At 35.1% G+C, this 20,919-nt stretch overlaps 1 protein-coding gene across 1 annotated transcript in view; it reads right to left on the minus strand.

Moving 5' to 3' along the window:
- Positions 1-20,919, minus strand: part of GBE1 (1,4-alpha-glucan branching enzyme 1) — a 136,910-nt gene that overhangs the window by 16,654 nt on the left and 99,337 nt on the right. Inside the window, exons 13-14 of the mRNA XM_030954545.1 lie at positions 2,184-2,368; positions 954-1,084 (exon numbers count right to left, since the gene is read on the minus strand). Coding sequence (XP_030810405.1) covers positions 954-1,084; positions 2,184-2,368 — 316 coding nt within the window. The remainder of the gene's footprint in view (positions 1-953; positions 1,085-2,183; positions 2,369-20,919) is intronic.

Genomic DNA, 20,919 nt, shown 5'->3' on the forward strand with positions numbered 1-20,919 from the left:
ATAGCCCATCCTTTACTGAAGTCTTAGGTTCAAAAGGATCCATTAAAAAACTACACATAAAATTCATGGTTCTAATTGCAGAAGAAGAGTTAGGGAGAAACCTTAGCCAACATTGAAACACCCAAAAGCATTTAAAAAAAATAGATAAGGAAATTTCTCTAGATATTAAATAGCTCCTTACTCTTCTCTGGTGAGCTCCCCCTCGCACAGAGTATTGTGTGCAGCTCTGGGATCCTCAGGACAGGAAATTCCATGATTGAAACTAAAGCAACTGAAACATGGAATTACCCTGAATGGCTAATAAATAAAGAGGAGGCTAAAACTGGAACTGCAGCTCTTTAAACTGACACAGCAAGAGTCACACACTAGGCTGTGTTAGTCAAAGGACTTGAAAGAAACTTTAGGCAACTAAAACTCCCCCTGATAATCAGCATTAATTTTTGGAGCCTCTAAGAATTTGGACACAAATGCAAAATCAGTCAATTACTCAAGTAATCATTTACAGGTCAGATGATCTAAGAGCACATTCTCAGACCACTCAAGTTTTAAAGTACAAATGTACAAACTGCCTGATGAAGGTTTGCACTAATGCACATTCCTGTGTGACTCCATGCAGCATCATCCCACTGTGGTGGCTTTCTGCTGGGTTTTTAAGAAGTGGAAGTTACTTGCCTTCTCATTCCTCAACAGAATTCCAAAAAACAGCTTCACAAAACTTTAAATTGCATTTTTTTTTTTTGTTTTCTACAAAATTATCTCTCATGAAGAAGACTAATTTATAGATGATTTTTTTGGTATACACAAAGAATTAAAGCAACGTTATATTGGTGACAAATTAGTGATTTCTTACTTTTTAACTACAGGTTGGAGTCTTATTAGGAAAAAAAGACATAAAATCAGCTTACAATTTCTAAAACTTTTCCTCACAAACAGAACAGTAAAGAAAAGGATATTTTCCTGGAGTTTCAATACCCACTCTGTAGTCCACATAACTTTGGTATGGATGGAAGTTGAAAATAAAAATAAGACCTGCTCTCTCAAATGCTATGACCTTATTGGATTCATGCTTTTCACTCACATAGGCCTAGGGAGAAAAGAAAAAAAATCAAGATTTTAAAAAGATTTAATTTCTTATGAATAAAAAAAAAACCTGAAGAAAAACCCCACTGCTTCTGTACCTCATTTCAAGTAATACAGGTAACGAATAACGAAAGGCATTAACATGCAAACTGAAATTGTTTAGCTATGAAATGTCATATAAAGTTTTTGATTACTAAGCTGCAGCTTACTTTTTACAAGGCAACATAAAATTACAGAGGTAGAAGCCTGTTCAGCATAGAGCACTTGAAAAATTCTTGCTCAAAGCTTGGTAACATGGTCTTTTCATCACACTTTCCTTTAGTAAAAAATGGATTCCTTTTGTCAAATGAAATCTTCAGCCTATTTGTTATGGGGATCTGCATCACATACAGTACTATTAATTCAGAAAATAAAGCACTCAATATGGTTTTTTTGTGTGTTTTTTTAGCAATCTGAGAAACAGCTTTGATAAGTCACAATAAATGGCTGCACATACTTTGTTTTATTTGCTAAAGCCATTAATAAATAACTAGGCATCAATTAAAAAAATCTTTAAAGTGGATTATTCTTTAAAGTGGACTAGAATAAAATAATTAAACACTGAGAAATTATAACAATTGATCTTTCATAAAAATTACAATGTGATACAAGTCTAAAAAATGCAAATGCAGAAGTAGCAGGTCGATGACTAGGAGACTATAACTTACACTAGTCTTTGCTGAAAGTTTTTCCTCAGAAATAGAGTAATTATTTTTACAAAGTGTAATGTCAGAACAACTTATACTTTTGCAAAGCAATCCTTGGATTGGATTACAGACAATTTTATAGTCTTCTTTATGCAATCCACAGTTACTGAATAAAAGTAGGGAAAATAATAGGAAAAGACCTCGTTATGAAGCTAAAAGGAGACTGTTTCAGGTTTCTATTATCTGTGGAAGATATTTCAGTGCCATATTTTGACAACTTGAAATATATGGTGAGGCATTACACAGCGCATAACAAAGCACTGTTTGAAATTTCAGCATGCAAATTTGAAAGTGTTGTTAATTTACACATGTACCCAACTGGTGACTAAAACTTATCATTTTGTATATACAGCTTACCTGGGGAGATGCAAGCCAGCCAAATCTTTCCTCCAATTTATTCATATCTCTATCAAAGGCATTTAGGAATTTATAGCGAAGAAGATCATCCTCAGTAAGATTAAACTGTCTTCTGGCATAGTGGTAGCTCTCATTATTCCCTATTCTGGGGAAGTCAAGCCATTCTGGATGTCCAAATTCATTACCTGCATTTAAAAATATTAAGGATCTGTGAAATAACACGCCACAAATACACTAAGTCTGCAAAAGCAAAATATATTCATGTGTATTTTCTTGCTACAAGTTTTAGATTCCAAAGAATCTGCTTCCATGCGTAAATCAGTCATTTTATTATTGTGTCTCTCATTCTTTAATATGTCTCTCAGAACTTCCATTTGTGTCAGCAGGGTTGCTTGACGATTGCAACTACAAGAGCAAAATATCCATGGACTCCAGGGGAAGTATAAAGTGATGAATAATGAACTCCATGTTATCATGTCATGCTTAAAAATTTCCCAAAAATTATTTTTCTGTGTGTGTAAGACCCATTATATCTCAATTTAGTTTTCTATAGCAGTAGCTTCACAAGTCTGCCAGTCTCACCCAGATTATCTAGCCCAAAAAACTACTGAGCAGACTTCTCTTGAAGACAAAGAATAGCTTTATTCAAACCTGGAGCACATTCAAAAAGAAGGAAACAGGTTGACATTTAATCAAGAAAAAGTTTAGCTTCTCTTATGTAGAATCTCCAAAGCAAATCACAAAGCAAGACCTCATCTGGGACTCAATATTTTGAGTGACTTTGATGTATCCAAAATTTTCTTGGTTTATATATTGTCATTATTACAGATTGAGATAATTCCAAATGCACTTAATAATTCTAACTCATGATATAACCTGTTGTCCTGCAGACTCTCTGACATTTTGGACTATTCATTTGACACAGAATTAAAGGGCATCAAGTACCCTGCAAGTTAAACACTTGCTTCAAAGCCCACATGAGTTGATTCATGACAAACATTTCAGATTACACAACACCCATCCACTATAAAACAGAGACAAAAACATGTACCTGGAAATATGCATGGAAAGTAATGTAATGAAATTTAAGAGCTTTTCTACTAAAACAAACAACCAAAAAAAGAATAGTAAAAGGATCCTCACACTTCCACAAACTGCTACTCAAATTTTGTCAATGAACTGGAGCTTTGTGGGCTGACAGAGTGCAGGGATGCCAAGGGAAGGCAAGAGATTCTTGGCTGGATACCTGCATGTGCATCCAACATCCATCTGCACTGCCTAGAAGGCCTGGAGGATACAGGCAGCAGAGACAACTGTGAACTTCAATTTGTGAAATGATTTCTGTACTTCTGTGTTTCATGGGAACAAAGAAATGAACACAGAACAAAAGAGAAAAGCCTCATATATATTTAGGGGAGTCCTTCTGAGTGGTATCCGCTTTGTAAACGAACTGACAAGTTGTAAATTAAATTTCCTATTCAAAAGCTAAACCACTAAATTTCATATTCAGCTCAAAACTGGAGACAAATATAAAAGAATCAGAATCACAGCAGGACTTATAAAATGACCTTGGAATAATGCTGGACTGAGCTCTTAAACTGTGCTAACAATACGGTTTGGAAAATGAGGAAAGATATTGCTGCAAAACAGACACAGTATCTAACCAAATTCAATATTCTCTGAAGAGCTAGACAAGGTATTACCTTCTTTCGTGATCTGCACACTATTGAAAAGATGAACTACATGAGATAGCTCAGCTAAAGACAGCAAAAAACCTCAGAAACACAGAGATGACACATATCTTGAATTGATAGGCAATGAAATCATACCTATTTGTTCAAGAAAGAAACAACAATGGGGGAAATAAGCAATAGGAGATAGCAAATAAATTAGACTCAGCTAGCCCATAATTTCCATAGATTATTTCACTGTAAGTAGAGCAGACTTCCTTCAGGTTTATAATGCGTAATGACTCTCTCACCTCCACTTGTTTTGTCTATTTCCCCACCACAGTAACTAATGTGTTTCCAATGCTGTTCTGTTGTCTTGGCTTTTTAAAAGGAACAATATAAGTGCAGCAAAATCCTAAAAGCAGTCTTAATTTCCTAACTATTACTAATGGCTATTAAGAAAAAAGGGAATTTAGTACAGTGCAGCAATTTGACAAAACACTAAGATACTTTCTGTTCCCAAAAACACAAGCTGAGGTCTAAAGTCTGCATGTACTTTGACAGTCTGTGTCCATGAGCATCTTCTGGAGAATATGCTCCTAAGCCTTTTGTACTAGTTGTTTGACTGTAAAAGGGTCACTTGCTTTCTCTTTATAGGAAGAAAAATAGTTCATAAATTGTAACAGAATGAATTCAAGCAGTTTTGGTTATGTTTTTAAACTGTGGTATAGGGAAAAGAAAGTAACATTTAGGATGCATTTGCTTCTTGCAATGCATTAAGGCCATGCATCCTATTAGAAAAATCACATCTAAATGCTACTTTAATTGCTATTTTTTTCTTGTTTAGCTTCATAAGAAAGAACAGGAGGGACTAGGAAAGAAAAGGCACAGGTGTCCAACACTTACTGCTAGAGATAACTATCGGTTCACTCAATGTGAAGCATGATCTGCCTCCTTACCCATTGCCACACTTCTCATCTCTGACAAGAATCAGCAACATTCATTTCCACGCTTAGAGGCTTCTACAGTTATCACGAAGTATAACTGGGATTTATTTTCCTCTAATTAATTTACTGTTTGATGTAAAAGTCTAAACTACAGATTGATAAGAAGCCAGCTGCCACAAATGATGCAAATCAAGACAATGGAACTAATGTGGGGGAGGCAGAGAACAAAGCTGAAATTAACTGAAGTTTTGATTAGAGAAACAAAACAAAGACAAATCCTTGAAGTGCAATGCATGCTAATTTTATCTGGGAATTAATTGAAGCTTGCTATTTGCTGCATATTGCGCACACTGGACAACTTTATTATGTAGAGGATTTCAAGATCGCAATTCCAACAAATAAATTAACTTTCTACTACCATAATTAAAATTTATGTCACCCTTGTTTATGAGGATAGAAATGCATTAACACCACAAAGAAGTTAGGCTGCTTCAAATTCTTTTAAAGTTGATCTGCACAGGTCAATAAAGTTTTCTTGATCTCTTTTCTTTAGACATCTTTAGTAGCAATTCTCTCTGAAAGAATAAGCCTAAGCAGAACTGAAGGGATATTTAAAAGATTGAGCAGGCAGTTTCAAGAGATGTTATTATGAGTTCTTTACATTTTGAATTAAATATGATGACACTAAATATTTTAAAAGCAGTTAAAACAAGTAGTTTATTTTATACAACAAAGGTAAGAAGTTTAATTAGGTGTATAAGGCTAAACAAGGTTTTAAATGATCTAAAACACTACAAAAAGATCCTATTTAAATCTGATGAGCTGGAGACTGGACACATTGGGACAAAAATTCCAACAAAATGAGGAATTCCAAAAGTTCCATCTTAAAGTACATCTGTCAAAGTATGTGGAGTTACACCAATTTAGAGAAGCCAGATAATAAAGTCATCCAGGAGTTGTAACTGCTTTGAATTTAACTTCACTACCATTGTGAACAATGATGACAGTACAACAATCTACAGGCTACAAATAAAATCAATGTAAATCAGATCTAGATAGCATGTGGTATTTATCATTATTTCAAACAATGGAGTGTTTTCTTCATTTTCTCTAGTTGTAAAGCTCTTGGGTGTTAAGTAATTCTGATACTCTGTATTTACTCATATTTGTACCAAATCATCTTAACATTCATTCCTACCAAACCCAAACAATAAACAGTACTCTGTCTCTGAATGAGGAGAGAATGAGCTTCACTGCAAGCATTCCTATAGTGTTGAAATCCAAACAAAAACAAAATTAAGTGAAATTCCAAATAGACTCCTGATACACCTGGGTTAGATGATATGAAGATCTTCACATATTTTAATCTTCTAGCATTAGTATTTAATGACATATTGGGTCAGAAAATACTAACAAAATCAATTCAGGGAAACAAATATATTTTAACTTCTGCATAAAACACAGGCTAGAGGAATTCTCTAGCATGAGGCAATGGTAAACAGGGCAATTAGTAAAGACAGTTCAGTGAAAATAAATGTATTTTTCTCCAATTTTCTGAAAATACCAGATATTGTCTCCTCCCAAGTTATGAAAGATAAAAATCAGGATAAACACCATATTTGTTTTGCAGCTTGGATCTTCTATGTCTCCTAGGGGAGAAGGGAGGGAACATTGACCATTCCCTGTATTAAAGGATTAAAGAATGCATCTCCTCTGGGATGATACAGTCATGAGGAAACACAAGGATGCTCCAATGTATCCAAGACATGGGAAAGGACTGAGTCCTTAAAATGCTTGCCCTAAATCACACAGGGACACAATACTCTGTACAGGGATACAGTTCCTGTTGCTTCTCTCCCATTCCCACCTCCCATCAAGGGTTGCTTTGTCTTCTCTCATTTCCTACTGATGTTTAAAAGTTGGGAGCTATTGTACCACACAATTTTATAAACACTGATAAAACAGTTCCAGGTTCTTAAAGGAGATAATATTCCCATTGTTCCAAGAAAAATTCCAGCCATACTAAATGGCACTATTCATTTCTCACATTTCAAACCCTGATCTCTCTTTTGCCAGATAAATTACAGGAAAAAACCCCAAACTAAATAACAAGAAATAAAGAATTCTCCTAAGAAGCACCAATTCTGCATCTCTATTAGGAAGGGTCGGGATGGCTGAGAAGATTTCTTACATAGAGGAACAACTAGGCACAGGCATAGTAAACAGGCCATAGCATTGCTTACTATGACTTACTTTCTTTTTCAACAGAAGATCATATGACAGCTATGCCCACATGCTGATATTTAGCAAAACTCTAGTTACACAGAAAAAAAAAAAAAAAAAAAACAACAAAACATTTAACTGGAATAAATTGTTCTTTCATTTAATTATTTGTAATGTTCTATCAGAGGAGTACTCAATAAAATACTAGCAGCCTCACTGACAACAGTATTCAGTTCCTAAGGGCATATGAATATTTTCCCTTGAATGTTTACTGAGCAGAGCAGGAGTTGCTGCAGTTCATACTAACAGACAAGAAAGAGATCCATGAGAAATTACCTAGGCTAGAAGGGACCTTGAGAGGATAATTATTTTAATAATCTACTCTTGGAAACCTTCAGGTCTGAAAGTTTACATTTCAGGCCTCCTTTCCCAGTATAGAATAATATACAACTGACTTACAACTTACTCAACATCCTCATATAGTTTTTAAAACAATAAAGTAGCAACTAAACTCTTTGTGGTGCTTTTACACTGAAAGAGTTCCCATTTTGCTGTTTCCTATTAGCTGCATCCTGGTAAAATACAAGAGACTGACTTTGATACTGTGACATTTCCACCATTCCACCAGGCTCTACGTGAACACGGCACACTATACATTATTTAGTCAACCACTTCCAAGAGCTCACTAAAATATTTAAGAACAGAAATATTGCAGAACACATTGCAAAGGTTAAAAAAATACCCACAACAAAACAGACAAAAAACTCCTAAATCTAACAAAAATTACAAATCTACATCAAGAAACTTTTTTAACAGATGATGTAGTCAGAGAAGTTCTAGCTAGATCTTTCAGTTTGGTGCACTGCCAATTATTAACTGGTACCACATTTGACAGGTTAATGGGTTTACAAAGTGAATTTAGAACAAGGCTGAAACAGAGCAGTCCAAGAAAGATGTCAATCTATTTGCCCTGGGATGCCCAACAAATAGCAGTTTAGTTACTGGTAAGAATTTCATTGTCTAATTTTGAAAGAACATATAAAGAATTAAGAAAAAAAAATGTAAACAGAGGAAAAAGACCACTTACATAGTGTTTGGTGCACAGGGAAGTTAAAGCAAATAAAAAATGAAAGTATTCAGTATTATACTGTTCTTATTACAGGAACAAAGCTAATTACCTAAATAATAACTATGCATTTTTTAACAGCACAAAATGAGAAAATTTGAAATTAAAATCTGGAATAAACTTCAATCAAAGTAGGGGAAAAAAAGGCATTCTAAAATAGACGTCAGCAATTGAAACAGAAGATACATTGTGAGAAGCCCTGGTTTTCTTGAAACAGTAGAAATCAGCCATCAGAGTATACTTCTGGCTGCACCTCTAAACCTCTTCTTACCTAATGTCCTCAAAGGAGTACATTCCCAAGATTCTTCCTAGACTCACATATCACTGCTTTGAAATTAAAGCTTCTTTCTGCCTGCTGCCTCCTGCCCTCCACCTGAGGCTGGTTCAACCCTGCTGTGCTGGGAATGCAGTTATAAACTTCCTAAAAACATTGATTTTAGAAAAAAAAAAATACTTCTCAAGATCCTCACAATTTTAAACAGCTCTTGTCTGCCATTGTTTTCAGTGAACCTGGGCGCTTACTAAGGTATTTTCAAAACCAGAATTATGTAATTACTGCAAAAGTCTTTGAAAAGGCACAGCATCATACTGCTACACTACTTTTTTCTCAAAGAAATGGAAAACTCCAAACAGCACCTGGGCACTGTTGCACATTTCTTAAAGAGTGCAGAGACCTCTGATGTGCTCAGTCTCAAGGCTGTGGCTGCCAACATTAAGTCTCCTCTGATGCAGAAAACCCATCAATGGTATTTCTAAGTTGCCATAACACTTATGCTTCATTTCAGATAAGGAAATTGAGTTGTTTTCTGAATGTTACATAAGTAATTTGTGAATTTGGAAGGTACAGTCGGTGTTTTGTTTGCAGGACTCTGCACTGTTTCAAAGATACCTGTTACTGTAATGGCTCCTGCTATGAACTTGCATATACACAAATATAAGTAATCATAATACTAAAAAAACCCAATCAATTGGTGCATTTGTTTCTAAATACAATTCTACACAACAGCTGAAATCTTAGGTGGAACTAACACCTAACTGAAGCCATATTTTAGATATTTAAGGATACTTGCTTAAGAATTAGTTGTCCTTGCCCAAACAAACCCCCAATATTCCGAAACCATCATGGAGAGTAAAATTCAATATCTTACTCTCAAAATAAAAGTTTACAGAAAGAAAGGAGTAGAAATTTTCATACAACTTATAGAATTCTCACACAGAAAATCCTGAATGTTAGCAGAGAATTTTACCACAATGAAGAGTGAAAAAATAGTAAAATGATTCTGAAATTAGCCACACTTCATATTAGATAAGAAACCTTTTGCACTGAAATCCTTTCAGGATCCCAATTCAGCAATAAAACGTCATGGCAACATGTAGCAAAAAAGTTTCTGACCACAATTGTATCTTCCAATTAAATACTGAAAAAATAAAGACTGGGAACATACAGATGTATTTTCCAATTGTTCAATTATAATAGAGTTTGACAACACTACTCCAGCATAATCTTGTAGTGCTTGGTCAGAACACCCAAACCCATCATTAAGGAGAAAGGCAAATATTGTGATCCAGAATTGTGAATTAGCAATGTCTCACAATACAAAACACCTTCCAAATGAGAAGAACTGCAAGCAATTTAAAGTCAGGTTTCTCTTACAGAGTGTCCTCAAATAATTTGTTGCAAGATACAGACTTGCTTTAGTGAGCTGACAAAAAAGCGTAGACCTGGCAATCTCCAGCCTTCCTACTGTTCAGCAGGGCATTTTCTTTCCACAATTACTTTAATTTCACTACTTAGGAGGAAGACAATCAAATTTTTATAGTACTTCTACTTTGCAGCAAAAGAATATATAAGACTGTTGCTAAATAATCATGCACTGAGAATTCAAGGTCATCCGAGGTTAAGGTTTTGGATTTTTTTGTTTGCAGTTTGGTTTTGTGTGGGATTTTCGGTGTTGGTTTGGGTTTCTTTACACAACAGATGAAAATAAATGCCAAGGACTGATACTGGAAAAGATTGGCTAACTACTCCTTTGGCTTCAGAGGGATGAATGAAATATGAGCCATCTGTAAAACTTAAACATGCAGGGGAAAATAAAAATACAAAATCCACATTTCAAGAGTCACTTTGTTAATAGTCCTGAGAGAAGACATAGCAGCTAAATAATCAGTTTTTCTATAGTTATTAAAGTAAATGTTATAAGGAGATTCATGAACAGAACTGAACGTGTAGAGAAAGAACTTTGAGTGTGGGCAACAGGTAAAACCAATCTTCTCACCCTGCTACTTTCAAATGTTCATACTACGTTGGTTTGGTGTTTTCTAGCTCTATTTAAAGACATAGCAAAACTACCAACCCTTATATGGAATGCATTACGCATTGCTTTTTGGCATTTCCACTCAAACCAACACAGTATGATTGCTGGGTTTTGGAAGGAATTTTTAGCTAGTAACTCAAGAGAAAACATGGGGCTGCTCAAATAAATATCTAACAGAATTTCAGACAGATTAAAGAAGAATGGTTAGAGAAGAACAACATTACCTGGAATAAAAATTAACTGACTATTTAAGCTAGGGGATTATAAATCTGCCAAAAACCTCCTTGTGAAAATGTGAATATTTTGAGCAACCTGAGGAGAAAAGAGGAAGCATCAAGAGTTACAAACTCTCATTAGGCCTATGCCAAATTAAACAATACATTTACATCATCATTCATTTGCCTTTTGCTTACTGTTAAATAAACAGATTAATCAAATACCATAACCAGTTTAAACTCTATGAAGTGGAAATAACGTCCTTATTGTTCCTCTAACAATAATTTGACTCTTTATCTGGGAAGCAAATTAGCTCTGAAATACACTGATATTCCAAAGAACAAAACTGCTGCTTTGCTGTGCATTTCAAAAGCAATATCCTCATTGGATGGGAAATATTTATGCTTGTATAAATATAATTTATGTGTATGTCAGAAGAATATCCTGCATCAACTTATCGACTTTTTGCATTCATTGTTTTAGAGTCTTTTGCTTCCCCCCACCCTTCAACTTGTTCATTATTAGCGTCACAATTTGGGGCTTTGTTTGTGTGTTTTTGTTGTGTGGGGATTTTTTTTTAAGATACTCTTACATAAAAAATGAAAGATGATAAGTGGTTTATTAAGACTCTAACAAGACATTTTAAAAACAATTTTTCTAAGTGATGTTTATTTGTTTTAACATATTTCAAAAATCCTAGCATCATATTCTTTTGGTGACAGCATAATCTGTTGAAAGATCTCTGCTCATTAGAGTCAATCACAATGAGGATGTCTAAGGCAAGATTATTTGTATTGTTGGTGGGGTGTTTCTTTGTTGTTTGGATTTTTTTCTTTGTGGAAATGGGTATTGAAATTTTCAAGTTTGGGTTTGGTTTTTTTTTTCAGAAAGAACAGTTAGAGATTACAAGTCAGGGTCTCTGGTATTTTGTCATGCTGCAAAAAGGGCAGGTTTCAAGAAGAGTCTCATTTGCCTGATAATCAATTAAAATACTTATGAGTATTAGTCTGCATAATAAAGTCAACTGTTCTTGAACAGAAAACGCATGGTTTAAGTTGAAATGTCTTGTCTGTAAATGAGATCTATTAATGAAGATGCACAGAAGGAGTGTATTAATGAGAGAAAGGTCTGATGATGTAATTCTGACCTGTTCAAAGCAGTAATTGCCTTGGTCTCTCTCTCTCTCTTACTAGACTAGGGACCAAATCTTATACGGTTTTCAAAGAGATATTCGGAACTTTTTGCAAGATACAAGGCAAGAATTGCAAGATCAGACTGCACCTGAAGAATGTTAAAAATCAGAGTTCATTTAGAATCATTAAGACGTGCTGCTTCCACAAAAATTCTGAGTCTTGGAATGTACATCGCATCAGATTTTAAAATGCAGCATAGATTTGCAACTGCCTCAAGTGCACCTTATGCATGCACATCTTACATGAAAGGAAGTGTCACAACATCTGTTTTTTAAGCATCTTAAACCTGATCCTTGAGCCATCCTTAGTCACATCTCAGAGTATAAGAACAAAAAAGGAAAATTAAAATATCATAGCAATATAAAGCTTGTATGTTATTAAAATTCTTTTACAACTGTTTACAACCCCAGAAGAAGATAAAGAAAGGCTGCAATTAAGAAGCAGCCTTTGAAGAGCATCACCTTCTAATACTAATCTACAATTAGTTATACCAGAATAATCACTGGTCTTCCAGTATGAGAGGGCACATGGAGACTGCAACTACAGTGCAGGCTGGGGCAGACCTTTACAAATATCCTGATGGCAAAATGGGCTGGATCCACAATGTAAAGATAGTCTTGACTCACCTGTACATTAACCACTGTCAGCACAACTAGAAGCAGGAAAAAGGGAAAAAATGAAAAAAAACAAAAAAGACAGCAGGCAACAGTTTTTAAAGCTGAAGCAAAAACATTGGTCAGATAAAAAAGGGACTTTAAGGAATTGGTACTGATGGCACATTTGCTGCAAGAAGCAGATGAATTATAAAACAGCCACCAAAATCTATAGGAACTGAGCACAGTTATGCAGAAAAGTGTTCACCTTTTTTGTTGTTGTTTGTTTTTTGTCATTGTTATTGTTTTTGTTATGTAAGGAGACAGGAAAAAATAAATCTCATAATATTGAGAGAACAGTTGTTTGCTGAAATTTAAAATATAATTCAGAAAGAAAATAGACTGCAACTGAATGTTACCACAGCCTTTCAAAAAGCAGTTGTGGCCAAAAAAAGCCCTTTCTGCATGTTTAGCTACTCCTTCACATTCTCCTTCCCTTGTACTTCTGAAGAGGACTTGCGTTAAAAATCAGCCTTAAGGGACATCAGAAGAGCCATGATATGCTCTGATTTAAGTGGCATGATTCCACTCCCCTTCCTTCAGGTAATAATTCTCACCAGCCAGAAAAACAAGAGAAAAGATTATGGACATTTGCTCCCTAATAACAGATCATTTGACAATAAGATTTTCAGAGGTATTCAGAGTATCATCGGCCAGAGCTTCTGCCAATTTTTTATTCAGTCTTCCAATCTTCAGGATTTAGTGCAGAAAATTTTTCAAATAGCTGGGAAACCCAAGACCCACTAACACACTCCATTTCCTGACAATGAGCACATTATATAGGTAACTCCACACACATATCAACCCATACATCAAGAACTCTAGTATGGAGCATATCACAGGAAAGCGATCCAGTGCTTTTTCTGACAGTCCCTGTGGTGCAGGTGGGAGGAAAAGCTGAATTTTGGATGGTTTGTTCTGGTGGCACCTGAGGAAGGGATGATCACAAAATCAGATTGGTTATCTGTCTTCACCCATGATTTTTTTTCAAATAACTTTGGTCAAAAGAGGTTAGGAAGCAAGTAAATAGTTGTAAAAGAATGGTCTAGAGCTGTGAACCTTTTGGATTTAACTTCTAAGAAAAAGAGGTACATTATGAACCATCCCTCTCTGTTCATTCCATTATCTCATGCCTCTTTATTTGCACTGCACAGCTAACTCTTCTGGCTTTGAAATTCAACAGTTTGCTATATACACAGAGGCAAACATGACAGTATTCATCTCATGCTCAAAACATATATAAATTAGCATCAAGACCCGAATCAGCTGAAGGCATAACAAAGCTGTGAGCCTTTCAAGACAAAACTAGCTAATAATTTTAGATTTTTCTTGTGACACCAAGTTAATGGACAGAAAACAAATTTAGACTGATGAATGAGAATAACAGCAGAAATTATTCCAGATTACATTATGGCTGCTTAAATCACGATAAAATTTTAATTTGTTTTTCAGTTTTGAAATAAGTACCTCTGAACTAGTGTACAAAATAATAAAAGCAATGTCATTTAGGTAGACACCTCAAACGTTTTGCTTGATCAATGTTTTACTAAAAACATATGTTCAGATGAATTGCTCCTTTCCCTACCCCAAAGTTTCACATAACTGCTGGAATTAATTCTGTACACACACATTCATTTCTTAAAAAATATTATCTCCAAAAGCAGTGTTTCAATTTACTGAAATATGAATGCATTTAAAGTACTACATTTCATGCTGTCATTGCACTGTACACAAAGAAGAGATACAGCTTTTTTAGGGGCCAAGATGAAAATATACTGCACATAATGCTTTTTCTGCCTTTAAGACAAAACTTCTTTGTCAAGGGAAAAAGTAAGCTTTGATCTCATTAAAAAAATCCCAACCTGCTTCCATGTCTGAAAAGTGTTGTTACAACTGCTTGAGGAAAGCCAAGTATGTACAAACACTAAGATGATTCCTCCTTTCCCCCTCCAGCAATGCTGTATGGAAATTCAAAATGACAAAAGCAAAACACAAAACACAGACAAGAAACCATTAGAGATTACTTGCACAAAGACATTTTGAATTGGACACATGAAATTTCTCAGTAATGATTTTTCATTCCTTTGTGGGTATTTTCTTTAAAAGAAAAGAAACTTGCTCAAGTGATAAATGCTTTACATGGATCACCTATAAAAAAAGGGGGAGAAGAATCCTCTGAAACGAGTAAAATTACACCTTTATCTGCAAAAAAATATTTGCCAATGTCATTACTCATTTTGTTTTGTTCCATTTTATTCCTTTACATGGCCACATTATGGTGGCAGCTTATTTCAATACTTGTTTTCTTATTTAGATCTTAATGGGAACATTTTATTGTCAGAAAACAACATATCCTTTGAAAACCTGACACGTCACGGTAACAGCAGGAGGGAAGAAAAGAGACAGGGTCCTAACAGGAGCCTGGTAAAAATGTCCCTGAACCCAGCCTCACAGTATCTGAGATATGGATCACATCATCCCTTTATGAACTGGGAAATGAAAAAAACAAAAATCAAAAACTCACTGAGAGAATATGACATGCACACAGCACCTTTATTAAGATAAATTTCAGTAATTTCTACAAGCCTCTTCCTGTATTTCAGTTTCCAGAGGCAAGCAATGAATTTAGTTCTGTATTCCTATGTGCAAACCAAATACCCTTCCATGTAGGAAATAAACCAAAACCACAGTCTTTCTGGCCTACAAATATAAAAGCAATGAGCAAATACAAAAAGGAACTTGGACAATTTCTCTGAAAACTTCAATTATGTCTAGGCTGAACTCCACAAAATGAAAACTATTTTAAATGAAGATACTCCCTGCTTCATATTTAATTAGGACACACCTTTCCAACCTGTAAGTAGGAAAGCAGGATATTAATGAATAGCTTACTATATTTCTAAGGCTAGTCACTGACAGAACTGTAACAAGCTTAGTGCAATATTGATTTTTCTTTCTGTTTTCTTTTTTTTTCTCACCAAACAGAACAATAAATTTCACATACTGATGAAATTTGCACAAATAAGGCAAGTTTTCTTTACATCTATTGAAATTTATATGTCATTACTCTGGCATGCTTATCAGCCTGTGGGCTTTGAATAGCCATACAATCATTATGGTTGTCTGCAAAGCCCACCACTAAACCACATTCTCAAGAGCCACATCTGATAAACACCTCCAGGGATGGTGACTCCACCACTTCCCTGGGCAGCCTGTTCCTGTGTCTGACCACCCTTTCAGTAAACAAATTTCTTAATAATCAATTCAAATTTTCAGTGGTGTAACTTGACAGCATTTCTTCTTATCCTATCACTTGTTACCTGGCAGAAGAGACCTGGCTACAACCTCCTCTCAGGTGGTTATAGAGAGTGATAAGGTCACCTCTGAGCCTCCTTTTCTCCAGTCTAAACAAAATGTACTGAAAAATACAGAGTTTTAAAGAATTAACTGTTCACATATTCAAGAAGAAATACATTAAAGCTGTTTAAGTATAGCTAAATAGTACACAAGGATAAAAAAAGCATAGTAACACAAGTGAAGACTTAAGGAAAATAGAATACACATTCACATAGTATTTTGGTATCTATAAATAACTACAACTTGGACTACGTTAGCTTAGATGAAAGAAAAATGTGAGCAATGGAAGTCCACCCATGTTCAGACTTCTGCACTTTTCCTTTCAAGCAATATTATGCACAATTCATGACTGGCTAACATGGTGGCAGCCACTAGGAACTGCAATAAATAACCAGTCATGAAAATAAACAACAGCTCAGCTTGAGCTAAGTTTTTTGTTTGTTTTTAGGAGCTCAAGGTAAATCATGGAACAGCATGCTGCCAATCCAACAGTGTATATTAATACAGGTTAATGTTTTCCATCCGATATCCTTTTTCTCCCTAATAATATTTTGAAATACAACCATACACTTCTCCATTATGAAGATAAAGGTTGTGAGCTTAAGCTGCAAAAGAGATGACCTATAATACAACCACCCAGATGATCCAGGCTTTCCTGCAGTATTTTGTATTAACAGTTAGCTGGATTAAAAAAAATATGAGAGGCTTAAGGGAACTGTTTCATAGTCTAGAGATTGACTCTTAAATTAAGAGTGAGTGGATTAGTAGATTGCTTTTAAATAATCTCTCTAGGAATGCCACTTGAGAAGATATTCTATGAAAATACCTTGCTTACAGGACTTGCTCTGAATTTCACCAAAAGATCTTAATACTTATCCCAACTGAGTCAAAGTTCTAAGCTTCTGGCTGTAAAAAGACTACACTAGTACTCTGGGCTTTGTGAATAATCCTATTCTCCTTAGGACATTAGTCACTTGTCCTGTTATTCCTCCTGCCCTGCACTTTTATGTAGTACATTAAGACAGAAGTAGTGGTTTATATTCAACAAGGCATCCCGACTCAACAGGTACCTGTACTATTTGAAAAACAAAAAAAAAACCTAACAAAACCCCCAAAAAATCCCCCTCCAACAAAATTCATTTTCTTTTCAGCCAGAAGTAATTTTATTGTGTTGATAAACTCCCTTTCTAATTTACTCCACTCTAAATTCCACCCCTACTTTGATCAGACAGCAGTAAGACATTTTTTGCTTTTGTGTGGGTGGTGAGAAAATGGAAAAGTTGCCCAGAGAAGTTGTGGATGCCCCATCGCTGGAACTATCCAAGGCCAGATTGGATGGGGCTCTGACCAACCTGGTCTAGTGTCCTAGCCCACAGCAGGATTGTTGGGGTTGAAAACATTTAAGATGATCTTTTGGTTGTTTCCCTTCCAACCTACAACATTCTACAATTCTAGGGATTTTCACATTGAAGATCTCAAGAGATGCCCAAGAAAGAACAGGTGAACATTTATAAAAGATGTTCTTGTGCTAATATGCTTTGTTCTGCAAACTTTACCGCTTCTCAGAAAAAGCAGAAAATGCCTTGTCTCTTGAAAGTCAATGCAAATTTAACTACAATCTTGTTCAAATTCTTATTCTAGCAAATTCCTCTGTGTTAGATTGATGGCCTCAAAAAATTAGGACAATGAGAAGATTCTAAGCTAATAACATCTTGTGAAAATAAGCTCTTGAACAAATAAAGACACCTTTTTTTTTATTTCAACGTCATCACAAAGTGTTATCTCAGCTTAAGTTACATTGATTTGGGGAATTAATGACACTACTGAGATGAAATCATTTCAAATTACCTCAACTGCATGCATTAAAATCCAAACTGGAATCTATGCCTAAGGACCTAATATGACAGATTTCCCAAATACAAAATGTGTCCTGCACAGTCATGTCTCAAACCAACAACTCCTTACTGAGTAACACATGGGGTTTAATTCTATTTGGCTCTGCATTGCCCAGAGAAACCAGTCTGAGAAAGAGCATGTGCCACCAAAGGTAGGCTTGAGATTAACAGAGCCCTCTGCATGCTCCTACACCAGCTCACTAGAGCCTTATGTTACTAAATTACTTGATTTGGATCACCTTCCTGTACCTCCTAAAAAGCCAACCTAGAAAGTATAATCAGGAATATTTTTTTTTGCTCTTTGGTACATGGCTTGAGAAAACAGTTCTATTTTTCTCTCAGCCCTTTCCAGACTAGTGAGTACAGACAGACTGCAAAAAGTAGAAGTAAAACACAGCTGGCTGTGGTAAGAGGCTGCTGCTGCTTCTTTTCAGCATTGGGGGTTTCAGAAATAAGTAACTCAAAACAATTTCTGATAAATCATCATAATCAAAATTGCATGTAACACAGTGAGCAGTAGGGAGAAAAGACAAAAGCTTTGACAGCCACATCCTATTTACCCCTGCTTGAATGAGTATGCTTACCCTTTTTTCCAGATCCTAGAACACATAATTCTTGCACAGATTTAGTTTTTCTGTAGACACCTGGCATTCAGGAAATGAATGACCTCCTGCAGTAAGCATTTCATTAGTGACACTGACAAACTAAGAAATCAACTTTACTCATCTTTTCTGTACACAGCAGAGGCCAAGTACCGCATGAAAACTGTATCTTATTATATGACCTTATTGTAGAAGGTATAGAGAAAAACTCCTCCAAAAAAAGTTTACTCTCTCTCTAAACGTAAATTATAATAACCTGAATGCTGGACTTCATTTTTATCCATAGGTCAAGTTAGTACTAACTTGAAAACCTGAAAATATTTTTAATTTTCTTTAAGTTTTGCATTGTATCTTGCAAACAGGGATACAGAGCACTAGAAGTCTGAGCAAAATCATCTCAAAAAGGCATTTTACAACACCTTACAATATGAAGGTTCTTCTGAAGCACTAATGATTAACAAATTGTTCATAGATTGAACTAAACTTTATGAAATTTTTGAAGTCACTGTAATATGTAACAGTTTAAAGCACTTCAGGTGTATATAAACAGAAGATATTCAAAGCATTTTGTTTGAACCCCAGTTAACCACAGCAAAGGAAGTGTAAGATGGCTATGTTTAACTGCTTAAATAATGAATCATATGCAAAGTAATGTTGACACACATGTAGATAGAAAATTTTGCATGTGTACATATAAAAATGTTTCTATATATTATAAAATTTTAAAAACTTAGCATAGTTTCATGCTACCTGGCAAAAATATTCTGTCTTTTATTCAAATCTTGATTTTGGACAACATCTGATGTTTAATCAAAACGGATTCTTATGTACAAAACTGTGTGTTTATATGCACAACTTCTAAGATATTTAAGACAGGTTTTCAAGACAGAGCTTTTACAATGGTGTTTACATCCTGAATTAAGAAAGAAATAAAACCCAAAAGTGAGGTAAATCTGTTGATTTTAAACTTATTTAAACTTAAGGTGAAGAGAAAACAAAATATACTTTAGTCTTTGGATCTATCTTTAATTATTTTTTTCCATAAAAGACAGCTAAGAAAAATTAATCAATGTCATGTGTAAAGAGTTGAATTATAATTTATTGTAAAGAAACCCTGAATCTTATAGCTGTGGAGAGAAAAATAACATACAACTATGACAAGAGAGAGTAAGTCATGTCCTGTAGAGTCAGAAATCCAAATGTGAAAAAAGCTTATCATAAGGATAAGAGATTGTCATAATTTCTGTAATAAATTACATTTTTGAACAAATAAAAAGAGAAGTCCCTCTAAAAACCTGTGCTGAAAGTTATAGTACATAGTACAGTTATAATATATAGTGCAGAGTTATATAAAATTATAATATATAGAGGCCTATTTCTGTGTTCCTCAAAACAACAATAATGGAGAAATGGAGGCTGTCATACAAACAGAAATAGAGCTCTTACAACTTAAAGATTTATTTTACAACTTTGTTTATTATTCTTTAGGAAGCCCTCACATCACATCAAGTATTTGCAGACAAGTCTGCATGCACTCACACATTGATAGTGGAGATGTCACAAATCTCAGCTGTGAGCTTTACAAATCACACAAAATGCAAGGCAACAGATGGAGCCCTAGGAACAAAGATTGAGACACCGGCAGAAGTTTCAACACGAATATCCCATGGCTAAATGATGTTACTAAGAATAATTATAAACAAAATACATAAAATTTAAAGAATAGCAGTCCCATCCTTAAAAAAAAAAACCCAAAAAACACCCAACACCTTGTAAGTGATGCAGAATGTCGGAATGCCTTGATATACCATAAATCTTCTTCACTGGTAATGCAGTCATAGCCAATACCCAGCAGATGTGGGTACACACTAAGGAAATATGAGCATTACTCTGAGAAAAAAAAAAAAGTGCCACACGTGCCAGCTACCTTGACTAAGGCTATTCCCTCTACAATCCTGGAAAATCCTACCTGGATTTCACTCCATGAACACAGCTGCAGCAACTGCTGGTTCTCAAGCAGTTCTGAGGATGCTGCTGACTGTGAAGGTTTCTGTTTCAAGGTTTCTGCCTTGAGAGGTCATACTGTGGACATAGATGCACCACCACATAGAGACTACAGCCTCAAACAATTTTATTTATGTATTTAAATAACATACAAATATAGTGCTTTATTCCCTACACTTTCAAGGAGGATATACAGTCAACCCCCAAAACAAATTGCTAATATTGGGACATACTTAATTTGTGAAGAGTAGTGGGATAAGACAGGTCTGTGTGTGTGATTTAGTTTTGAATTATGAGACACTCTCTCTCTTTAATTGTTTTTCTCCCAGTCACTCTAATGTGTTTTGAGCAAGTGTAGAAATGAAGCTTGCTTCAATCAACTCTAAATGAATAAATATTAACAGTTTGCACTTCTAGACCTTGCAGAAGAAACTGTCAAAGTGATTTATGAAGCCTAATATATAAATTTGGATTCTTCCCACTGCCGCTGCCCAACCCAAGCTGTGACTGGGGTTGCCTATGGGGTGTTATGCTA

Source organism: Camarhynchus parvulus, chromosome 1 (assembly GCF_901933205.1).
Source record: "Camarhynchus parvulus chromosome 1, STF_HiC, whole genome shotgun sequence".
NCBI classification, from domain to species: Eukaryota; Metazoa; Chordata; class Aves; order Passeriformes; family Thraupidae; genus Camarhynchus; species Camarhynchus parvulus.